Genomic DNA, 25,162 nt, shown 5'->3' with positions numbered 1-25,162 from the left:
TTTATCATGTTCATTTTTGTTACAGAGTCTGGATCGAATAGGGCAAATGATGCTGCGGCAACCCACGCGGTAGTGGTTTTTGACTCGGACAGTTCGGTATCCTTGATACCGCGAAGTCGTTTGCTGTGTCGAGACGGGCAAACCTGTATAGTGAAATGGCCCTGTGGGAAATTGACAGGAAAGATCGTGTTTGAAGGTAAAACAGGCTACAGTAGTACTGTAGTATATTAAAGGAAAACAATTGCAATCAGTTAGCCAGGGATCATATTAAAAAAAAAAACCTACACCTGTCAAGTTTTTCATTGTGCTAGGCACATCTTTTTTATTGATAGCTGATCTATTATTTCCGGCTGCATGGTATGTAAATAACTATGCTAACCTGCAGGGGTATAAAAACAAGAGTGGGAAAGTGTCTAACTGGAACATTTTCAGCCAAATCAGCTTTGTCTAATTAAAGCATGGGTAGTACATACAGTAATTAATACAATTTTTTTTTCTAAGGGACGGAAGAACAGTGTGAGGAAAAGGAAGCGGAAATGAACGATGATGACAACAATAGTGATGAAGATACCGAGGCGAATGAAGATGCCAGTACTTCACTGTCACAGGTTGCATTTTATTTCACAGGTTAATGAGAATGCAAATAAAGAGGAAGTAAATGAAGGTGACGCATATCATCCAAAGAAGAGGAGGAGGAGGTTGGTGGTAAGTTATTGTTATACTCTTGTGCTTTCTGGTGGTATTGTGCCATGTATGAGCCTAACATTTAAATTTAAGAATTGCCTATTGAAAAATCTGTTACTGATTTTGTATGTTAAATACGTTTTTCAGGTTAAATTATCTCATAAGCACCATATCTTTGATCAGCACTTCTAACTTCCTGCTATTTAACACTACTCACCGTGTAGCGATTCTACCAAGAACGCTGAAGCAGGACTCGAGCTGTGGCAAACTTCTTCGCGAGATGAACACAACACAATATCCACTGTTAAACAATCTAGCTATAGCCTAAACTACTTTACGATATTCCTGTTATACTTGCTGTACTCCACTATCTGACATAGCCACCTTCCCGAATTTATTAGAGTTGCACAGGGCCTAATAGAAATTAGCAAGCTAAAAAGTAATTCTCCTTCGAAATCAATAGTTTAATAATGCACATAGCCAAACCTTAATTCTTATTCCCCAGCCATTCATCACCAGCTTAAAAATAAATGAAACTGCTATTTTTAGCTTAAGGCCCTGTGCGACTCTAATAAATTCGGGCAGGTACCCGTGTCAGATAGTGGAGTACAGCAAGTATAACAGGAATAGCGTATAGATTTGTTAGTAAAATACATTAGAAAGGAGTTTAGGCTATAGCTAGATTGTTTAACAGTGGATATTGCATCGTGTTCATCTCGCAAAGAAGTTTGCCACAGCTCAAGTCCTGCTTCAGCGTTCTTGGCAGAATCGCTACATGGTGAGTAGTGTATTACTGTGTTAAATAGCTTACTGGAAGATTTGACATTTGGTCTGGTCTGGGTTTTCATATTCCCCTGTTTCAACTGTACACAATACAAATTCACATAGTATTGTGTGGCTAGCTTTTGAAATAGAGTGATTATGATACATCGTCTTAACCACTACACTAACTGATAGATGTATATGTGTGTTTCAACTGTATACAATACAAATTCACATTATAATTGTTTGATACACTTTGTTTCAGAAGAATGACAGTGCTAAGGACCAGGTAAAGAAGAAGAAAGACAAAGAGGTATAACCTACGTAATGAATACAAAGTATTTATGCTGTAAAGTGTATGTGCTACATGCAGAAAAAGATGAAGAAAACAAAAGAAAAGAAGCAGAAGAAAGCTAAACAGGTATAAAAGCATGCATATCTATAAAGGGTAGTTACCAACTGCAAGTGTGGCATTTTAGCCTGCTGTAATATCTGTGATTGGATGTCAATTGCCACTCTACTCTTCTTTTTTTGTAGTCTTGATTCAAATTCAATAAATATTGACTTTACATTTTCATTGTAGGATGATTTTGTGATTGACGTAGGAGATACACCTCCATCATCACCTGGATCAATGCCTCTACCACAGCCAGAGGTTAGATGTGCCTAGAAATAGACATGTTGAGTAATTGTAGTCAGTTACAGCAGCGAGAATATACAAAAATGTTGAAATTCTTTCAACCAGAGTAATGCCTTTCCCACGCTGCAGTATGTAAAGTGTGTCATGCTGTACCAGACTGTTTGGGAAAGCAAAAATGATAGAAAAAACTGGTCACTCTCGCCAGGAGCTTATAAGCGCCTTCGGCACTTATGAGCTCCTGCTCTCGCACACATTCCGTGACAACTACACTGTATATTCACATTCTTCTATAGATTCTTTGTGTAATAAAGGGTTGGATCTAGTGTTTTTAAATGCCATCAGACAATGTTTATATTTTTAGTTTCTGAAAGTGTGCAACAGTGAACACAATGCCATAAAATAATGTGTCTCTGGACGCTAGTGTTTTCTTTAGTTTGACATTAGGAAAGCATACACTGTAGTTATGTTCATGAAGCATCTGGTTACATCACCCTTATATGGGAGATATACTAGGGTGACTTCACAAAAAGTTATCCCATGAGAAAATATAGCATATCATCACAATTGAGCGTACGCTAAAAAAATTTTTTTTATTCTCAAGATGTACGCGCTTATATGGGAGCAAAACATTTAGCGCTTCAGCATGCAGTGCCCATGTATCTTTATCCACTTTACCGGTTTTAACAGCAACAGTCGGCAAAAGATCTATGTTGTATGAAAGGATGAAAGCTAGGCACAGCGATTTTAGTAGTACAAAATACAATTTAAAAAATGTACACATGGCTATAGGGCATAACATTATATACTCACAGTAATCATCCAGACATGAACTTTTCTCAGTTTACCGGTTATCTTATGATAGGATAGCTCTTTGTTAACTACTGCTCTAAATTCTAACTTCCTAGTCCATGGTTTTAATAGTACAAATAATTTAAAATATATATACGTTGTAGCTTACTTCGTGAACTACTGCAAATTACTAACAAAAGCGGAGTGTGCTATAGAGCGCCTATATCATAATTATTACAGTACTACTCAAGCTTGATGAATTTTGATCGCTTACTCTCAAGTGTCTACTCTGTCTCTATACAGGTCAGATATCTTCCTAGCATATTCCTATCTGTGTTTAGGTTATGGTTATGCGCCTCAAGCCTACTGACGATTTTTTCCGCCTGTCCGGCCCGTATCCCGCCATTGTTTAATAATAGGCAGGACCATCACGATGATGTACAATTAATTGGTTGCGTACAGTTGCAGTCGTGTACATTATGCATATGTACAATTACTTAATTAATGCACCTATCAATGTTAAGCTCCACCTCCCCCAGTACGGGCAATGTGGGGCATTAGGAGGGAATTTGAACCAAAATTTTGCCCGAGGGGTGGGGAATTTGAACAACCATTTACTAGATCTGTGCTAAGAAACACCAAATCCCAGGTGGGGATTTGATCTGGCTGCCAGGGCGTAGCCAGACTTTTTTGTTTACCAGGGCTATTATTATTATTATTATTATTACTGAGCAGTCAGCCCTGCTGGTGTGCTCAGGTTTGCACAATCACATACAATTATTACAATAAATGTTCTATTTCTGTTCTGAAAATGTCTATGTCTGTAATTTCTATGATGTCTGTTGGCTATACATCTGAGTGTGTCATGCAATAGACAGCTATGGTAATGGGTCTTAGCAGTGTACAAAGCACACTCTGTGAAATGCGAAGCATGAGCCTCCTAGGGGGCATGCCCCCCCAAGAAAATTTTGAGATTTTAGATGCTTCCAGATGCAATTTCCATCAAAAATTGCACACTTCAGATGACATTTTCAAGTAGATAGCTACTTAGAGGGCCCCATACTTAGCTACCATATCAACTACCACGCTGCAGTCACTACATGTGCTGCTTATCAGATCAACACATTCACTATTAATCGTGCTAGACTCGACAACATTCTTTCTTTTCTTGTTTTGACCATCAAAAAGGGTTAGCTGGCCTACATGGTTTCGCTTTGACATCATCAACTCTCGCGATTAAATTGTAAATATGATTGTGGGTTTAATTTTAGACCTGACCTTGGATAAGACGATGCACTCGGATGCAGACAACCAGACCAAATGTGTTTCTGCTGTTGCATTGTAAGTAACCTTGTTGTGAATGTGCTATGAATATAATTTTATCAATGTTTCGGCTTGATTAAGCCCCTTTGCACTTAACTTTTTCTCTGTCCTCAGTAACCTGGGCTTAGTTTTACTTTACCAGGGCTTAAGCCCGTGTTAGCCCGGGTGTAGCTACGCCCTTGCTGGCTGCTTGCCCCCACATACGGCAATTTGACTTACCACCAGGTCAAATCCCCACCCTCCCCGTACTTGGGGGGTGGGGCTTGACATTGAAAGGTGCATAACTATGTGATTACAGTAAGGCCCCTGACCACATTAATCACGTTTCATGGATTTTGAGCGGCCTCTGGCAGTGAACAGCAACTGACTTGTTAGAGGGCCTCTCCAAACTGATTTTACTATGCTTGACATCATGTTGACGCTATAACTTCAGACCCCTGATAGTATATGATTTGTAATTCCTAGTACCCCAGTACGGGATATGTTGTAGGCATACTAGGATCATTTCCCACTCTAATTTCTATCTTTTTTATTTTTTAATGAGCTCATTAAGTATACCTGATGTTGACTGTGGATAGCAGTAGGATGAATCCAGTACATGGTACTGACAAAGATCTGAAATGCATATACGACAGAACACTAATGTCAAGTTTATCCACTCTGTTATGTCAAGCAATTCTTATTGTGTGAATGCGATCATGCACCCACATATCTAAATTGTTTATGTTCGTTATGATGCTTTAAAATTGTACACAGTAGAGTTAACTTGGGTGTAATTGTGTGTATGCTTGTGCTTGGTATAACATATTACAATACTGACAATAATAAGCAATTGATCATTGAGTTCTTCTCTTTTTTAGTTGTCTACCAGAGGTTAACGGAAGTTGTCTACCGGAGGTTGATATATTTCTCTGTCTGCAATATGAAGTAATAAATTACATTCACATGTTAAAGATTTAGACGTACGTGTAAGTTCTTTTTCTCCGTGCAAAAGCTTTTAGCTTTTTGACTCTTTGCTCATGGTCTACAATATCCCTGGGTGCATCCCACTTGTTTGATGATTTAAAATATATTGTTTTGCAGATATCATTTTTTTTCTCCACAGCTATGGATTCAAATTTAAGTATTGATCATTAATTGTGACTAGCTCTGCAATGATAGTCTATATTTCCTTCCCAACTGCATGTATTTGACAACTTAGATTAAATTTTGGTTACACTTTACCCCCAGTGTTCCACCACTACCTTCTTTTATTTATAAAGTAGTTGATTTAACAGATGACGAGTTATAAAAAAACTAGAAGGCAACTAAGCCCATTATTGCAGATCTAGTCACATTTGTTGTTACTTACCCTGACATGAAAACTGCTTTATGTTTTCATACTTTCGAATAAAGTGGGGCACATGGTACATAAGAATGTGCATGTACGGGGTCACGTGATCCAACCCGTAGCTGGAGTGCAAATCTCTCAAATTGGTAAAGTCGTCTACCCACTCCTTTGCCTGCAAAATTAAATAAACAAGAACTGGACATGGGATAAATAAAGGGGAAGGCAAGCCCCCTACTCAGAGAGGGTAAGCCCCTCCCTCATGCTTTATTAAACACTACTGGTAGCATAAAATTAAAGTACTCTTATACAACAATTCTAATAGTGCAGTCACTAGATTAGTATTTTTAAAAGCTGCCAATTGCTATTAACATTTACTATAATCAATAAAGTAAAACATTGCAAAATACCACTGCAAAGATTTAAGGATTAAGCATGCCTTTAGATAAAAAAAATCACGTATTTGGTGCACAATTTTTATTGTTAAATCACTCCAGGCTTGTTATGATGTGCATGCATCGATCATCATACCCATACAGGCATGCACATTTCAACCACATATGAAATTTTATGTACAGTCCTACTGTTAGTTACCATATTGTGCAGTATGTCATATTGAATAAGTGGATTCCTTTGGTTGATTATACCATACATGTCTTTGAAATCCTGAAGAAAAAATACAAATGTTAAACTGCATAGTTTAATCTTTATGCATGCTTACTGTCCATAATTTTGCAACATCTTTTGCCCTGCCAGATGGTTGGCATAGTGGAATTTTTGATGGAAAAAACTTGATCAAATTCTTTTTTCGGTAGCCCACCAAAGAGGTAAAGGAATATGTACCTGGTTTGGAGGTCTCTTCATTGTTTTCCCATACACTAAATGGAATACCACACCGCCTTATATTTGAAATCACAGCATTAAGCATCGGCCCCTCCATCAGCTTCCACTGCAGTCGTTTACTTTTCTTGTCCTCTGCAACTGCCGTAGAAATAAGATTCTTCAACAGTACATCTGTAATTCTCAACAAAATATGTAGTTCATCGGGGATTATGTGATCTGTTTCGATATTAAGAAGTGGTGGGTTTTGACAGCAGTATTCCTTTCTTTGATGGTCATCAAGAATAGATTGCAGTGTTCTTTTCCTCGTTACAAGATATTCGCTATCATTTACATCTGTGTCCCATCTGCAAAAGACTTTAGTAATTTTTTTACTTTTATCACGCATATACCTGTTGGGTTTGTCAACTTTACACCATACACAAGCATGCGTCGAATTGGCTTTCTTTAAACCCATCAACAGTAGAATCATCTAAGATTTTGCCACTGAATTAAAGATGCTAAGATGATATTACAAACGTACCTTATAGTCGCTGCAAAGAAACATTTCAACGTCATAAATTACATCATTTATTACAATGTGTGGATCATTTAGTAGAGCATTTATTTTGTCCAGTGATCTTTTCATGCCTTTTGCTATATTTTTATAGGTTTCAGGTGCCTTTATCACTGACAGTACATGGACATCTATAGCAAGTATATGCCATAATTAAAATTATTATTGATTAGTGTATGCATTATTAATGAGCAGATTATTTTTGAAGAATGCATGGATTCTTGTCAGCATAACAAAGCCTAAAGAGCAAAACTTTTTGAATGTTAAACTGATCACAACTTAGAATATGGTGATTTGTGTATGTAGACTAAAGCCTACATCGCTTTTGACATTAAGATTACACTCAGATTGGACAAAAGATTACACTGACTTTAGATAGAGTGCAAGAAAGAGTAAATTTTAAGGGATGCATGAGCTATTACTGTATAGCAATTATATTTTTACAAAAAAATATTTTGGAATGTACTTAACGTAGTACAAAGATCTTGTATACTCACCTGAGATGCAGTAGTATATAATAGGTATACCAAATGATATATGCAGGAAAAATTAATAAACACATGTATATTTAATCCTGTATTATACTATTCATTTTACAGAACAAGCCATGAAAATCTCCAAAAATGATCTGCTCTCACTATACACTGAGTAATGTATACCATAATATGTAAACAAACATGCCTGCATGTTTATATATATTATAGTGTATGATTATGTTTATATGCCTTTCACACATATGTATGTCTCCATGTCTTCACTTATACATGAATATGTGCAGTATTACTTTACTGCATGCACTACAAAATATACATTGTATCCATACTTGATTGGATGAACTCCTCCCCACAAAGTATTGTAAATGATAATATACAAAAATTTGATGTTCGACTGTATTTTGCTCCATCCAGTGATATCTTGACCTTTATCATGTTGTTGGAGAACTTTGTAGGGTCTTTGTTAATCTGTGTGATGTAAAAATACATTGTATCTAATAATGTAATTCATTTCAGTTTATGAAAATCTTGTTTATCACTTGACTATACTGTTGTACGTGTGAATGTCAACAGGTCCTGCACAAGCTAGGTTTAAGTTTTCATTCTGTTAGTATGTTAAATTTATTTAGCAAGGACATAATGCCACTTATAATGCCATTTAAGTGAATGATGCATGTTAATCTCAGTGAGGTTTAGGTCAAGTGATGGTAAAGGATGTAATGACAAAACCCCTGTAAATCATTTGGCATTAAAGCACTATGCATGCAGGGTTATGCAGTGCTTAAAATTAACTCTTTATACCACAAGTTAAAAATTTCTTGTTGAGAAACAACACAGACACATGTTACTGTATTATATAGACTTATAAATGAAATTCAACAAGATGTGTTGTGTGATAAACGCCATGCATGCATGGAAACTATTATAATCCCATACACTGTCGCAATGTCATGATACCAGTAATAGTGCAACCCTTGCCTGTAGTTAAATTAAATTTTATTGCCATAAACTCCTCTGCAGTCAGCTGGTACGCGGGTGTGGTCATGTGCTTTCAAATGGAGATTGTAAGACTCATTGTCACATTCACATGCAGTGATGTCATTTTTAATAAAAATCTAGTTTTTCTGTGTTCAGGTTGCTCAACATACATGCACTGTTACTAAATATACACTTTGTATAGACTTACCAATCTTGTAGCCGCCTCAGTCAGAAGCTCAACAAAGTCACATTCAGCTCCTTGTATATCATCATTGTTTGTGCTGGTTATCGGTAGTATATTTATGTCCTTTTTAAGGTTCACAATCTAAGGTAAAGATAATGGTTCATGATGGAAATACTTATAGTGCCCACATACATCATAAATTACTGTACCTCGTATGTTCGTGGCAGGGATGGAAATAGTGAGGCTATCTCATGGTAGACTTTCATTGACACATTATTGGTCATTAATGTGTGCAGAAGAGCTTTCTGTGTGTCTGTACTAATACACCTTTTATTGACAAATTGGCGGCTTGCATTTCCCAGTCTTATATTGATGTCTTTTCCTTCATTTATGTCAGTAATAATCAGCGTTTTTGCTTTTAACCCAATTTCTTCTATCCCCTTCAAATACTGGGTTGCCTGAGCCTTTATCGAGGCCAGCTTTCGCTGTTTTGTGCTTGGCTTCACCTTGTCATAGGACAATCCTGCAAGTTAAAAGCATGCAAACCAGCTAGCACATGCACCTAATTATTTCCATTAGCTATTCTATCAACTCTACTCACCTGGAATTTCTACGTGTCGACTTTGAAAGCATACCTCCCTTTCAAACAGCGTAAGTTTATGTCTACCAAACTGCTTAAAGGCAGTTTTTTTTGCCCCTCTTAAGGAACTATATTTTCGTTTTATTTTACTGGCTTCTCTCTTCAGTCTGGCTTCGATGCTGCTCCCCACTGACGAAAACATGCCTGTATTGGAAAGGCTAAAGTTTAGCAGTTCGGCATAAGTCGACAATCGGCAGCCTAATGCTGCTTGCAGTGAGATTTTTGCATCCCAGTCGTAGTACAAGTAATTTGGTATCACTATCATTGCAATGGGGTTCTTTCCCAAGGAATCCTTGTATTGGCGGTGGTCTCTCGAGTCACTTGGGATAATTTTCCCCTTGATCTTGCTGTCAATCCGTTCAAGTTTCCTTTTATCTTTTGCTTAGGGGATTCAGACGTCTGACTTCCTAACACACTAGTCATAATGTAGCTATAGCTGTGAACAAACGAGCATTCACGAAAATGCGACCTACAAGTGTTTGTCCGATGTTTTTATAGTGATTTAAACCCGCCAGTCAGCTAATCCCGCCATTTCTCACACCTAAATTTTGAATTCTCTTCTGTGTGCAAATCGTACCCTTTATCGTTTACCCCCTATTTGTCGACAAGCCTGTATAGTGAACGCTCATGAGCGGCTTGCTATCGAGCCAATTCTTGATCAAATTTAAGCGCTAGGGCCTGCATGCTACTGTATAATAGCTACCTACCACCAGAGAGCAGCACCTACAAACTGCTAAGTCAAACTGAAAATCAAGGAGTCAACAAACCAAGTACAGATCAAATCTGCGTTTCATCTGTGCCTCGATTTTTGTCAGCCTATACATGTATATCTAGCCACGTAAAAGTCTAGTAATAGTCAAGTCATAGCTGCTTCTTAGTGATCAATGTATTAGCTCGCTGTTCTGACCCATATAAATTGGAGCGCACCGGCTGTTCTTAGTTTCTGTAACGCTGCACGCTGAAGATGGATGGTACTCGACATCTAACAATTCAAGGTACCAGGAGAAAGCGAGTAAACACAATGGCATTGCTGCAAGGAAAGATAGATGTGAGATCTGCAAAAGGTATATAAAGCTATAGATTTTTTTTCTGGTATATATAGCGATATGATCAGTGTGCTTTTCTAGCGCGGACGATTTGATAACAGTGAGAGTGGAAGTCATCTCCCTGGGGATGAAATGGTATAAAATTACCACATAAAATCATTGTATTGCAACAAGACAGGGTGTATAGCCACACCAAGGCTACAGCTCTAGCATGTACACTCTGCAGCCCAGCTATTAAAACAGCCTATCTCAACAATTTTCAACTACCTTTAACTTGAACTTTGTATGGTTGCTATATAGGCATACCTGCAGCATGTATACATATGCTGCAAAGCCAAAAAAAATAAGTAGAATATTAATCATAATTGCAGTACTCTATGGTCATCGTGTTAGGCTAGGGCTGGCTATACATCCTGTTATTATCATATAAATCTTTACAATTGCACACATGCATGGTTCAATTTTGCTGTTGTATAAGCAAATGATCAAAACATTTGTTTAGAGTGATATGCAGACGACCCCCACTGCAATAGACCTGAGTAGGACAACAGCTTCCACTTCTAAGGGTAGCAGGACAACAGCCCTCATGTGTACTAGTACAGAAACAACTGATCACACCTCTACACGCTATTATGAAGTAGAAAGAGTACTGGCTACTGAGAAGAAGGTATGCCAGTGTTCAATGCATGCAATTGTATAATCAATTTCCATACCAGAAGAATCAGCAGAGACGATTTCTGGTCCAATGGAAGAATTACCCAAGAGACCAAGCTGACTGGGTACCTGAAAGGCATTGCACTGAGGAAGTACTAAGGTAAATTATTTTATAATCTTATAGGTTCTGTCTCATTTATGTCATTATTTCAGACAATTTTACATACCAAATATCCCAGAAGCTGTAGTGAATGATCATGCTGATAGATTTATAGTAGCAATAGATAGGAAATTAAACAGTTCAGTAGAAAGTAGCAACAAATATATTAGGATACCTTTTATGCATGCAGTTTATTATAAATTATTTGGGAACAGGACAGAGCTTAGGCAAAGGGATTTTAAAAGTGAGTATTATGATATATAATGAAATGTTACGTATATTTGTAAATAAACAAGATTGTAAATAAAACATTACATTATGATATGATGTCAGTTCTTATCTATTCAAAAATGTATTGTGGTTGCTACAAGACATATGTACTTATCTATCCAGAAACCAGACTAATAAATGCATGTTCCATCATAGTAGCTACACATAGTCTGAGGTAATAGACTAATAAGTGAACATCTGGATTTTGTATGTATGGCATGAGGGTACACTGCAATGAATATATGGCCAGTGTAAAACGAGCAGCAAAATGTAAACAAATTCAACTATACTTAGGCAGCTTCTATTCTCTCTGTGAAATGAGCACCAAAGTGTAAGCAAATTCATTTCAAAGCCACTTATGCTAGAAACCTTCCATGTATTTTATACTTCTATTTTCTCTTGAAGGCAATTTGTCTGTAGATTCTAATACTCAATTTTAAAAGACTACAACAGAGACCCAATGCACATGCATACAACAACAAAAAAGGACTTATATTTTAGAGACAGCAATGGTACATTTAAAAATAAACATTTTGTAGAGATAATGTATGTAACCTTAAGTAACTTTAATTGTGCATAGTTTGTAGTAAAGTCTTGTGAATTGATTATTTAATGTACTGCAGAATTATGATGTGATCAACAGGGATATATTCAATAGAGATAAAAAGGTGCTACCAATGCTAGGCCCTGCCAATGTACATTAATCAGAACTTTTACACTAAAGTCATGCCCTGCGGCTGTAGGAGTCAGGTTTCACAATTAACCTTTCAGTCATTAACATAATGCATGTGATGTAAACAGACATTGACACCTGGCAGACCAGATGGCAATCAATTATAGTTATTGCCCTCAAAATGCACAACCCAGGATGTTTTACTCCTTTAATGATTGTGAATACTGAAACTGTTGTTCATTTGCCCGCCAAGACCAGACTGATGTGTCTCTGGAGGTACATTTGCGCAAGCAACTGATGTAAAGTTGCAAGATATGTTATTGGTGTCCTAACCCACTATATGAAGATTAATAGTCTATTATAGCAACATTGCTAGAATTCTGAGGAACTGGTACATGGTACACATGATTATAAGGTTATTGCACAGTGCTTTCAGATCATGGTTCTTGAGTGAAAACTGTACATGTTATGCCACAGAGATTTCCCTTCCAATTGTGTAGCTAGATAAATTAATCACAAATTCTCACCACCACTAAGAATGTAAAAATGGTTATTACAACACTATGACCATGGTGAGTAAGTAGGCCAGCCTCTTGTAGCACATACCTACTCCTTAAGGCCACCAATTTAATTTGTCGTGTACATATAAAGGATGAGCTATACCTTCTTCATGTGTTGACATGAAAAGAGCAAACATCATCACACCTATACAATATCAAAGGACAAAGGTTGCTATAAAGCTACACAATGTGAGCACATAGTCTATATGCAAATCTGTCATGTTTGATACTATCTTGCCTATCAGTACTCAGTAGGCCTGTATAAAATGTGAGCGTTACTTTGAGGGCTTCTGGCCAGACACATTCATTATTACAAGCTATTGAAGTGAACCAAAATTGTTAGCATTACTAGCCACCCCACATACCAAATAACTAATTTACTTTACCAAAGAAGCCATTCTTATTTACCACAAAAGCCTATCATACTTACTATAGGAGTCATTCATGTAACACTGTCATTTTACACAGCTGTATAGAGAGTTAGACACCCTTCCTATCTCTATTATCTCTAGGTAACACTATAGAATTAATAGTCCTTACTATTGTTGGTACAATAATTGCATTGATTTATGGTGTTTGTATGTTAATGATCACATGCTACCAACATTGGTGCAGCCAAGAGTATGAAGACTGTGACCACGACCAAGAGGATGATCCATAGACTGTAGACGTTGAGCTTATACATCAATTGATTGATTAAATACTGTGTACAACAGCACAGATGAATCAATACAGCACAGGAAAAAATTGTGTTTATACATGTACCATACCCAGAGGTGATCGAGAGCATGCTTGGGACGGTACTAGTAGTCATCCATTTGACCACCAATTCACAGATACAGTTATAGCTTCATTTTTTTTTTTTAGAAATATGAGATTGATAGTTCAGAATCGCTGCTGTTACAGTTTACAAAACCTTCTCCTTCGTGACCAACTGGTAGCTAACCGGCTTAGTCTGGCACCACCCTTTAGCTAATTATAATTCTATATCAAAGGAGCATCGTCTCAGACACCAAAAATACATACATGGGATTCGCTGGTGACTCTTACTCTTGATGTATAGCTAGCTGGCATGACTGACTAATCTGAATAAATCCACCAGTGCAGCTGCTTGATATTAAACTTGCAAATTGCGGAAACCTGGTGGCTCATGCATATGATGGACTAACTTGACTGGCTTCTGGAGCTCCAACCTCTGGTAAGCAGTCCCATTAGTTTTGAATGTCCTAGAGGAACTTATGTAATAGTGGATAGACTATACATAGACTATACTTATGGATAGGTGGATATAAATGAACACCTTTGAGCTGGGACTTGTGCACTCTTTTATCGTAAATGCCAAGCATTCACCCTTTACATATGCAAACAAGGACATTTGATGGCAGAATTATCATATTTTTCAGTTGTCTGGTTTAAGGGTTAACAGCAACAATTATTGTCTCACAAGTATATGAATGTTGCATTGCATGGTAGCTACCTATAGCTGATGTACAGGATCAACTTCTGTGATAAATGCTAGCTAATATCACTTTATGGTAATGCTCTGCACAACCTTTGATCTTGCACGGTGGAATGTAAAACATCAGACTTAATGTAACATACCCTATACTTGTTATGTGTTCACTGTAAAAAAATTTTCACTACTTTTTCTGCCAGAATACTCACTACTTTTATGTAGTGACATTCACTAATTTTTGTAGTTACATTCAATAATTTTTGTAGCAAACATCACTATAAAAGTAGTGAGTATTGCGGCAGCGTAGTGATGTTCACTACTTTTTGGGTTCTATGTTGACAGTCTATGTATGTGCTGAGAATGTTTACCTACACTATAAGTTAAAATGCTATAATGCTTGTACTGTGGATTGTGTGTTAATGTACACCTTAGTACAGTATAGTGTTACCAATTGGCAAAAAGACTTACTGATCAATAGTATTCAGTGCTAAAAAAAGGATGCTTTTACCGGTCACAAAAGTAAATACCAAAGTTTTCCCTTGAACATGTGGTTTTACAGGAATGCAACTCAAATATAGTGCAATACAAGCTCTGTAAAGGATGATCATTGGAGTGTAATTTTGCTTCAGGTCCTGGCTCTTTACCTGCTTTCATCCTGAGGTAGTAGCAATACAGGAAATACATTCTACTGGTGAATAAGCTTGAGCACTAGCTCTACTGCAGACTGCAAAGTCCTATACATTGTTAACAAGCGTCATATAGTTCATGGAACTACCCATAGCCATTCACTGTCAACTTTTTAATTAGACATGCCGCTAACCTATACATTTGGATGATGTGTTGTTGTGCATATCAACCATTTCTTCAACCGCTATTGCTGTAAAATTGCTTAAAGTATTTTTTCTTATAAGATTAAAGTGAAACATGGGCTTTTGTATTCCATAATTAAAGCATTGCATTTGCAAAATATAGTTCTCACTATATAGAAACTATAGCACTGTGGTCAGCAATTACCACACTACAAATCACCTCAGGAACATCACTCATGCCCATGTTACTGCTATAGCATTGCACAGCGAGTACAACATATAAAATTTACAGCATAAGTTGTGAATGTTTGTAGGACCCGTGGGTCAGGTTGAAAAGGCTGATTGCACTGTTTTATTTTTATAGGCATTTTCTGTAAGCTAGCTACATGGCTAAATTTCTCATTATTAGTGAAGCATTTTTCAAATAGTTGAAGTGAGGTGTTGTAGTGGTTTCGACAGGCTTAAATTATTTTTGTGTTAACTGTTGTGATCCACTACAGTGTCTATGACATTAAATTTAATATCCACACATAATCTGTATTCTGCAATTGATAAGGGGTTATGGTATGTACATACAATGGCTGAAACTATTAAATGAAACATGCGTATTTGATCGTAGTAAGTATGCTGTATGTCTAACAATTCCAGTGTGTTGTATGCATCTTGTGTATGCTGATTGCAATGTTAAGTGTTCGTACATGTACCTCACAGTTAAATATTGTTTCCTACTGTAGGTGCCATATACTGCAGACAGTAACTACTAAAGTAAGAATCTCTCGTGAAGATTGACTGCACATAATATACAGGTTTTACATACTTCTTTGGTAAAATTATCTATCATCGTCATGTGTGTGGTGTAAAGTACATGGTGTATTGTATTGTATTGTATTGTATTCTTGCTGTACAGTAACCAGCTCTGAAGGTCTACAGTATGTATTTTTCCGACATTTGACCCATTACTTTCTATTCCATTATACTGTGAAGATAAATCTTTGAGCTTGGGTACATTTGATAATACAGGTTACATAATAAAAATATTGCTATCTGTAACACTACACACAACACTCACCTACTCAAAGAAAGTATGCAATGCACAGTCAACTCCATTCAGTGAGCCAGCACTGAGATGCCTGTACACAAAGTGATTCGACTAGACACCAACCCTACATAGTATGTACATGTATTACTCATTGTGTAAAGGCGCATACATACTTTAATTCCTGTGCACATAAGACCAATTTCAACCTCGGACACGAGCTACTCATGAAAATCAGTGCAAGCTGCTACATGGTCCACTTCATGATCACATTACCACCACTTATGGACTACACAGAAACAGTATTTTAAATACCTCAAAGTATTTTCACATCGTAGATGGTTTAGCACCAGACATAATGCATGACATCTTAGAAGGGAGTTTACAATATGAGGTCAAGGAATTATTGAAGCACTTCATTTACGTTAAGAAATATTTTAGTCTAGACTTGTTAAATGATAGTATCCATGACTTTCCTTATATTTTTTCTGATAAAGCAACTAAACCAGCAACAATTGCTCCAAGTGTTCTGGCATCAAGTGACCATTCTGTTAAGCAAAAAGGTAGGCACGTTTAAGCTTTGTATAACTATTATGATACGTTATTTCAATATAGCTGCAGAAATGTGGTATTTGGCTCGGTTACTACCACTGATAATAGGAGAACATGTACCAGAAGATGATGACAGATGGCAACTGTTTTTGGTATTTTTGACTATCATGGACTACGTATTTGCACCAGTTATCAATCATGATATAATATCATACGTACAGCTACTTATAGCACAGCATCATGCAAGATTTCGAGAACTATATCCTGAGTGCTCTATCATTCCTAAACAACATTATCTTTGTCACGTAGTGGAATGGATGGAGAAGTAAGTAGGGGTCACAGACGGCTTATATGAAATGTATACACACAGGTGTGGACCCATGACAAGATATTGGTGCATGCGATTTGAGGGAAAACACAGTTACTTCAAAGATCTGGCTCAGCAATTTAAAAACATTTCTAAGTCACTAGCTTGGCGTCACCAGCAGCTGGTATGTTATCACCTAAGTAAACCAAAATCCTTGGTGAAGGAAATGGAAGCATCAGCAAAAAGTATACAAAAGTTTTATTCACATTTCATGACTCTAGTATATACTCTAGGCCAGCAATGCAAAGTTAATGAGTTGTCATATGAAGATATACTGGTAAATTTTTCACCAGCCACTTACTGTCTAATAGTGTGGCACTATACCTACCAACCAACTGCAACTTCTAACTACTTGTTCTAATTTAAGTTCATGAAACAGATTCTAACTGCAGCTTTTCTTTGTTCTTGCCTGAGTGTTTATTTATACTTCTTGTTTTCCTTGTCTTTTAAAACAACTGCTGGTGGAATATTTCTAGCTATAATACTTGTAGTGTAAGTTATGTGTTGATGGTTTAGGGCTAGTAACAAGGCCCTATCCTTAGTAAATAGTGAGTGAGTCAATGTTCTAAGTGTAGTGAGAAACCTGCATTTAAAGGGTACCTTTTTTAGCATGTTTTATTATTGCAATGAAAATGTTTTTATACACAAAACCATTGTTCAGTCATAATGATATAATGACCAAATCCGCCCGCCCGCATCCTTATTTGGCTATGATTAGGACCAGAAACCAGAGTGTCACTTGGAGTGGCCTTACACCTTGCCTCACTCGTTCTTCCAAACTTGCAAATAATATTATCAGCATAACACACAAACTAATAGGTACTGACTTCCCCTTTTTTCTCCTGTTTTGCCTTGCCATGCCCCCGATGTGTTTCTGTTACTTTGTGGTCGCATGTTTAATAGACAAGGCCTCACATGTAATTATTGTACTCATACTTCATTATGGTTTCTCTCTCACTCTCTCTTACAAGTCACCGTAAACAATGGCATATGCCCTCACACTTCGCCTCACAAACTTGGTGACTTGCATGGTGTAAACAGTAACTAAGAACAAATCATCAACACAAAAAGTAGTCTCTTACCATAAGAGCACTGTAGAATAATACATCCAAACACGTTCTTAACAGCAAAATGTAATAAAAAATCTCGGTTGGACAAACGTTTCCAATCCCGGTCCTTACAACTCATTTGACTCTAATATTTTCGTGGAGTCTCCCAGTTGTGAAAAGGTCTTGACGTGACGAGGCATAGTCGAGGACGTGGAGGCAGAGTTGATAAGTGGAGGCAGTTATCAATGGAGGTGAGTTCTTTCTAGAAGCGGACGATCTGTGATGTAACGAGGTATGTATTTTACTTTTGTCCGAAATTTATATAAAAGTCTTAGACGTGGCAGGCGGTATTGTTTCGGAGTGTACCCGGAGAGACGGTTACGAAAAACAGTTTAATAGTGTGGTTGAACTTTGGGCATAGACAATAAACCCCCAAGCTTCAAGAAGTTCCAACAGAAAATCTGGCCTCTGTTCTGACACTCTCATGGTGATAGACACCTGGGCAAATTCTTACCACCATAAGAATGTGCTTGGAAATGGCCTACTATCACCTTTATTCACTCCTCATCGAGGCATGCTATGGACTTGGCTTCTGCTAAGGGTGCTTCAATTAGACCATTTCGTTGTGGGAAGAGGTATTCATTAACTTTGTGAACTTCAATTAAGACACCTGGAATACGTTGTTTTTAACCAATCACCAAAACTCAGGCTACTGTGCATTTTATGTCTTTTTCAAAATTCTGGTGTTGTGCAGCCATACCATATATTCTAATAAGCAGTATATACCAGTAAATAGACCAAACCCTGCCCTACATGCTAGTGGTGGTCTGGGATTACTTCGTCAAGCTGGGATGGAGTAGTGGAGCAATAACTCTGCCATAGGTTTGTGGTTAAGAGATAGGTTTATTGCATAATAAACTGGTTAGGACTCTTCTTTGTGTTGAGAATTAACACTTTAGGTAGTAGCTATGAATGGGTTCCCGAGGCAGTCGTTCTGATAGGTGCTTTAATTTGTTGATGTTCATGTTTTTAATCCTTTTGCTTCCTCTAACAGTTTTGCCTATTTATCTTCCCCCTTTAAAAAATATAACTGAAGACATTCAGCATTGTGCCTATGGTCAATGTGTTCAGGAGGTTGAACATACCCATTCCAAGTGTTTTAACTGTGACTGGTGGATTGGCCCATGAGGCTGCCATCTTTTATATACGTACATCTGGTTGCCCTGTTGTCTGCAAAATAGAAGGATGGTTACTCAGTAATTCTAGGTTGGCTTTGATGTTGCTAAACTTATCGCTATTTCATTCTGCGATTCATTGTATTCGTGGGGCAAGGTCATCCATTAATGTTTACTCTTGGACTTCACTGCCAGTGGATCTAGTGACAGTGGAGTCCCAGTTGTCAATTCAATTAAATGTTGTCGTGCTTTTTAGTAGTGTACTGTTCATTTGTCCAACGTGCCATCTGTGCTGGGGGTGGTCGGCATGGACAGTCCACTGTAATGTCACAGTCCAGCTAGTAGATAATTTGTGCAGTTTACACGATAGAACTTAGCCAGTTCAGTGTGATCATCAAACATTAGATGAGATTATGTGTTAGAAGTCCTTGCTTTGGTAAGAAAATGCAAAACTTGCCACTGTCACATAATGGACACTTTTGATCGGCCATGTAGCCAGCTTTGCCATGTACTGTACTATGTATAATCCACTCATTGTTCTTAAGCACTAAACTGGCTAAGTTCTAGCGTGCAAACTGTGCAAGTTATGTACAATCAATTGCACATGTGTTTGAGTATTGCATATGGCGTGACTCATTCCGTGCAGCTCTCTAAAGGAACAGAAGCACTACAGACTATACTAGTCTACCTTTCTTTGTTTAGTTTAAGACTGTTGAGTGCTCTTTCTGTGACTGCAGATTTCTGTACACTCTTCGAGACTGGTTCATGGAAATATGCAATGACCACAAACGCATGTGCAGTCAACTGTACTAGCTGGACTGTGACATTACAGTGGTACATAAGAATCTAACCAGGCATTAATTGTCTCCATGAAAATATTCAGGGTGTCACAACAGGTTTACTACACTAGGCCTTCTTATAGATAAGTAGAGAAGGATCTGGCCAAGTCCACGTATTTGAAAATACTAAATGCGAATGTTTTCAAAGCTGTCGCCCCCTTTCCTACCCTTCCCCACTGAGTTTTGCGAGCCAGCCAGTTTTTTCCTTGTTGTGTGTGGGTGTGAAAAAACCGTCTGGTAACAATTGCCACCATTTTGTTGACAAGTGCAACTAATTTTGTGACATTTTCCCACAATAAAATTATTGAACATTCTTAGCAACAGTTATTTTAATCCGGATGGTGTTGAATCATTTTGTCTGCGGACTGTTTTCATTGGCTCTGCCCTAATTTTTGGCAGTGTCAACAAAAAGTGGCAATTGTTACCAGACAGTTTTTTATGCCCACACACAACATGGAAAAAAAAACAGCTGGCTTGCGAGACTACTCCCCACCCTCATACATACCTTCAATAGTTTCTTTGTATCATTTTGTATCATAATTCTGCCATTGTTAGGGATGTGCCCACAGTGGTCGGCAGTTGTCGGGATTAGCCACCACTCAAGAAAAATAGCCCTCGCTTATGCTAAAATAACCACCACTTACAAATCTTATGAAGTTAAAGGCTGTATATTTACTGTACTGTACCTCCTTTTAGAAACAAGTGACTTTCTATTATTTTGGGTCTAAGTTTATAACCTGGACTGCAAAACTGCCTGTCTACTTTATAAGATATTCCATGCGTTATGGAAAAGTGTGTGCCAAATTTCCACAAGGGGTAAACGACTTTATTTCTGATGACATTGGAGAAATTTCAGCCACACTGAATGAGAGAAACCATGATTTGCAGGCTTGTTATTTTGAGTCTATGTTTTTAAGGGATGACAACACTTATACAAACTTTGTGTTAATGCCTTCCGTAAAGATAGCAGCTTCAAAAACAACAGAGTCCATCTTAAAGAAATGTGGAATTGATTTTTCAAAGTCTGCTGATACAGTTGATATTCCACCTTGTTCTATACATGAAAACCATGAGTTTATGTTGCCTTTTTGTAAAACAAACAAACACCTCCAGGAGTATTATGGGAAAGTAATGACAAGTGGTGAAGATAGTCAAAAGGCCGTAATTGAAGCAGATAAAAGTTTTTTGAGTGACGTGGAAAATGGTGCCTCCTATCACAACACCAAATTTCATTGCATGGGGCCACCCTTTGCCAGTGATGCAGATTACATCGAAGACGTATGGGTCACTCGACTTTATTACTGCCTAAAAGACAATATGGGGTCACAAAACCTTCAACTGTTACCTTCTTTTCAGTATTCCAGAAATTTTGGCAAATTTCAACAACTGATTTCAGATCAAGAGCAAGATAAATTTTACCTCTTTAGAGCTGTTCCAGATTTCATAATTTTGAGAAACAATGGCGAAGATATACCACCCACTGTACATGTTATCCCTGAAGTTGTCACTGAAGTAGCCCCTGACGTAGTAGAAGTTAAAACCCACCCAGCCACAAATAGCACGGATTCCAGAAATGAATTGTCACAAGTAGCAGCGTCGCTACACAGTGTTGCCATTGCAAAAATCCTATGTGACCTGAAAGATGGCAAGAACCCAAATGAAATTAAAGGGAAAGGGCTGCTTATTGTCATGAGAAGAAACATTTTATCTTTCGAATTGAAGGCATCCATCCTGAATGTTGATTTCGCAGGGCTGAATATCACTTGGAAACAGGTAAAACGTGATGATACTGAAGAAGGTCTCCCACTTAAGATGGTTTGTGCTGCCATTTATTCCCTGTAACTGCATATCTCATGTGTTGGGAGTAACTACAGGGGTGTATTTATACAAGACAAGTTTTATTTAGCAAATTGTAGTAGTACACTAGTAGTATTTGCTGTATTATTATATAAACTTATGTAATGTACAGTATATAGATGCGTGACTTTTTCTGAAGTGACTGTACAATGAGAGTGCTACTATTGTCCTAGTGTCTGTGTCTATCCCATGTCTGTCTGGCCGGGTTGGCTGGCTGAAAATGTCTGGCCAATCCTAAAGCAGCAACTACCGCTGACATGTCTTTGACTTGAGGTCTTGGTGGATCACAGTTTGTTTACGAATGTAAATCTGCACAATATATCACACACAGACAAGTTGAACACATACTTCACTACTCAGTACGTACACATACACACTACATGTACATTAAAGCAAAGGCCGAGTAATTTGTGCTTGAGAAAACAAAATTTAATAGTAATTGTTATATTTATAATTTAAGTGATTGTACACACTACACGCACATCACACTATGAGTTCAGGAAATAAATCTAGTAGTTCGTATTCTCTAAGTTTTCTGACAAGATTGCAGCACAGCATGTTAATCAAACCAACGTACTGTACTAACTTGTACTTAGTTCAGTGGTGTACAGTCAATTGAATGCTTCACCATCTTGTCTATTATCTTCAGGATGTACACATCTACACTGTACAATGATCACATAGTAATAAGATGCTAACGCAGCATACCTGAAAGATACAGTGAATCAAGGTGACAACTGCTCAATCATTGCACAAGTGTGGTTTGTGTGAGAATTTAATTCATACATCTTTGGTAAGTGTAAGATAAAAAAAATATATTCATGAGACCAAGCCATGATAAGCTTGCCATAGTCCTTACCATATAAAGGAAAAATAAATTAGATTTCCATGGCTTCTGTCAGCACACCATGTTTTTGGTGGGTAATGCACTCTAGAAAGTTACAAGTGGGCAAGCACTCCCACAGTGTGCAGCCAAAATAGTGTGCTTTGCCCACTTTAGTTTTAACGGTGCAGTACTCCGTCATTTACAACATTGTGCATTAGATGTCTCCATGGATGAACTATTCTCAGTAAATCAGTAAAGAATTGCACAATGAAAATACATTAGCACTCTCTATATCTTTTGTGCTATCGACAATAACATGGTAAGTATATGATGCAAAAATGGTGCTAAAGATCATGCAACTTGACTGATTGTGAGCCACTTCAAGTGATCGATTAGGTGGGCTGTAATAAGTGCAGATCAAACCACATGTACAAGACTGTAGTATATGTCATGAGAGAGTTTTGCTCATGATCAGAGATAACTGTGGAAGAATCAAATTTGTGAGGCAACTAACACAACTTAACATGCATGGTATAGAGCCAAGTAACGCAACTGCGTAGCATTGCGACCCATGGCCATCACTGAAGTTTCAAACCTCACAGCATCCAGCTGCAGGTAATTAACTAATAGCTTCGACTTCAAGCTGCTTGTGATCTGACCACAGGACACACCCATATATTAATTTTGGCATTTTAAAAGTTGTTTGTGTTTGAATGGACATACATTATAGATCATTTAGAACTGTTAAAAATGCTCAGAAGGCTAACCCTAACGCTAACATGGGACACGCCCATCGACTTTGAATTTTTTGTATATTATGGTCTATTTTAAGGTTTGCAATGTTTGATTGTTGTCAAATAAACCTCTTAAGTGACTGATATTATTTTTGTAACATATCCTAGATAATGCTTCACAACAAACTATCACCTATAGATCTACAGTAGTTAGACCCTGTTTTGGAGCATTGTAATTTTAGAGGAAGAAAAATCACTTAATAGCTTATAACTCGGACATTTTGCAACGAAAAATGTTTATTTACACATCAAACATTACCAGCCTTGAAAGACACGTTCTACAAAAAAATTGAGGTTAGTGGGCGTTTCCCTGCCGAGATAAAATTTCAGACCACAATTTAAAAATAAATGACACCTGAAGCCTAATTTTGATGCTATAAATGTCATTAAGAAGCTTTACTATTGTGATGTAATATGTGGGCGTGTCTTTTGGTAAGAATCCGAGCCTTAAATTTGCAAGAAAGTGTGCTTAAAACTTCCGTATTGGCTGAATGGAAAAAAAGGATTGTCTTAAGGCCTCAAATTATGATGAATGATACTGATACTTTATTAATACTATGTATGCGTAAAATAATAAAACCAATTTGCAATCCAAAGCTTCTCATTAACATACTAGAAATTAATTCTGAAATAAATTTAAATCTATTTTATCAAGTACCCTAATATAAGCTTTTAATAGATCCTTCCAAACCACATAAAAATATGTATGCCACACCCCCACTAATGACCATGCCAGATATTGTGCTGTCACTGTTGGGTGGTTGTAAATTATCAGTATTTCCCAGCAACATGTAACTATATTTAAGATTTATAGTAGCCACAAAAATAGGATATTCAGGAAGCCAAACAAGTCAATTTGCTAAATATGATATTACGCACATGACACTAATAATAAGACTCATGACCCGTAATAATTATTATTAATTTTGTACATACGCATACAAACAGGAGCCCATGAGTAAGCATGCATCTTGGTTACATCATACATTTGTAAGTTTGTACATGTTTGGGTACTTCACACAACGATGCAATACATTCCATATAACCAGCGGAGAATTTGGATTCTGATGGTACTCAGTGAGTTAGTTGCATGTTCCTTCACTACTTTCGGGTAAGGCTCCTAATACAAATTAGACTCATGATGATGATGATGATAGAAATCCAGTAGATACAGCACCTGAGTATGGGCATGGTGACAGGTTTGGAAACTACAAATACGTAGTCACTAAAGCATATAAATGCTTTCAGTAAGTAACTACATACTTGTAATAAGCAATCCTTTCCCCATAAAAGAAGACATAGTATTATCCGCTGAGCACCTAATTAATAGTGATACACATGCCATGTGGATATACTGAACGTGCAACACTGCACATGTGTAGTGTAGTGTATAATATGTGTTCAGTGTATGTATGTGTGTGTGTGTGTGTGTGTGTGTGTGTAGTGTATATCACCGACCACTAAACAAACCATATACCACAACACAAGCCATATATACCAGCAATATCTGTCATTGTTCTTTTGGTTTGTATAGGTAGTTATGCACTGAGTTGTGACCCAGAACATCAAAGGTGGCTTCAAAAGTCTGAGTTGAGTGTCCTACCACAGATCTAAGTATCACAGAAAAAAATCACATCCAACATTAGCCACTATACTATACTATACTACACAAAGACACTTACACCACACACATATACACCCAGCAAACCAATGGGATGCCTGTACACCAATCAGAAACTTGAGTCTGTGGGAAAACCTTCCTGGGGCAGGACTAGTAACACATAGAGGATTGTCCAAGTCTCAAGGAGAGGGGCTGTGGAAC

General features: G+C 37.4%; 2 protein-coding genes across 4 annotated transcripts in view; both read left to right on the top strand.

Moving 5' to 3' along the window:
• The window catches only part of LOC136245421 (uncharacterized), a 42,740-nt gene that overhangs the window by 137 nt on the left and 17,441 nt on the right, over nucleotides 1-25,162 (top strand). Inside the window, exons 2-7 of the mRNA XM_066036944.1 lie at nucleotides 26-196; nucleotides 502-575; nucleotides 628-705; nucleotides 1,712-1,759; nucleotides 1,820-1,867; nucleotides 2,030-2,101. Of these exons, the coding sequence (XP_065893016.1) occupies nucleotides 26-196; nucleotides 502-575; nucleotides 628-705; nucleotides 1,712-1,759; nucleotides 1,820-1,867; nucleotides 2,030-2,101 (491 nt within the window). The remainder of the gene's footprint in view (nucleotides 1-25; nucleotides 197-501; nucleotides 576-627; nucleotides 706-1,711; nucleotides 1,760-1,819; nucleotides 1,868-2,029; nucleotides 2,102-25,162) is intronic.
• Nucleotides 4,160-15,687, top strand: LOC136245425 (uncharacterized). 3 transcript variants are annotated; one of them, XM_066036951.1, is made up of 5 exons: nucleotides 4,160-4,216; nucleotides 5,059-5,125; nucleotides 10,766-10,930; nucleotides 10,980-11,077; nucleotides 15,580-15,687. In XM_066036951.1, the coding sequence occupies exons 1-5, from the start codon at nucleotides 4,167-4,169 to the stop codon at nucleotides 15,632-15,634; spliced, it is 435 nt and encodes a 144-aa protein (XP_065893023.1). In that variant the 5' UTR covers nucleotides 4,160-4,166; the 3' UTR covers nucleotides 15,635-15,687. The 3 variants fall into 3 exon arrangements, with proteins under 3 accessions (XP_065893023.1, XP_065893022.1, XP_065893021.1); XM_066036950.1 differs by lacking the exon at nucleotides 15,580-15,687 and adding an exon at nucleotides 11,131-11,404 and having other exon boundaries at nucleotides 10,983-11,077; XM_066036949.1 differs by lacking the exon at nucleotides 15,580-15,687 and adding an exon at nucleotides 11,131-11,404.

Source organism: Dysidea avara, chromosome 15 (genome assembly GCF_963678975.1).
Source record: "Dysidea avara chromosome 15, odDysAvar1.4, whole genome shotgun sequence".
Classification (NCBI taxonomy): domain Eukaryota; kingdom Metazoa; phylum Porifera; class Demospongiae; order Dictyoceratida; family Dysideidae; genus Dysidea; species Dysidea avara.
This window is presented reverse-complemented; position numbering and strand designations above follow the sequence as displayed.

Coding starts and splice junctions, on each gene's coding strand:
- LOC136245425 (XM_066036949.1), top strand. CDS start 4,167: ATGCACTCGGATGCAGACAACCAGACCAAATGTGTTTCTGCTGTTGCA. Junction 10,931..10,979: donor TACTGGCTACTGAGAAGAAG/GTATGCCAGTGT, acceptor TTTCCATACCAG/AAGAATCAGCAGAGACGATT. Junction 11,078..11,130: donor TGCACTGAGGAAGTACTAAG/GTAAATTATTTT, acceptor TCATTATTTCAG/ACAATTTTACATACCAAATA.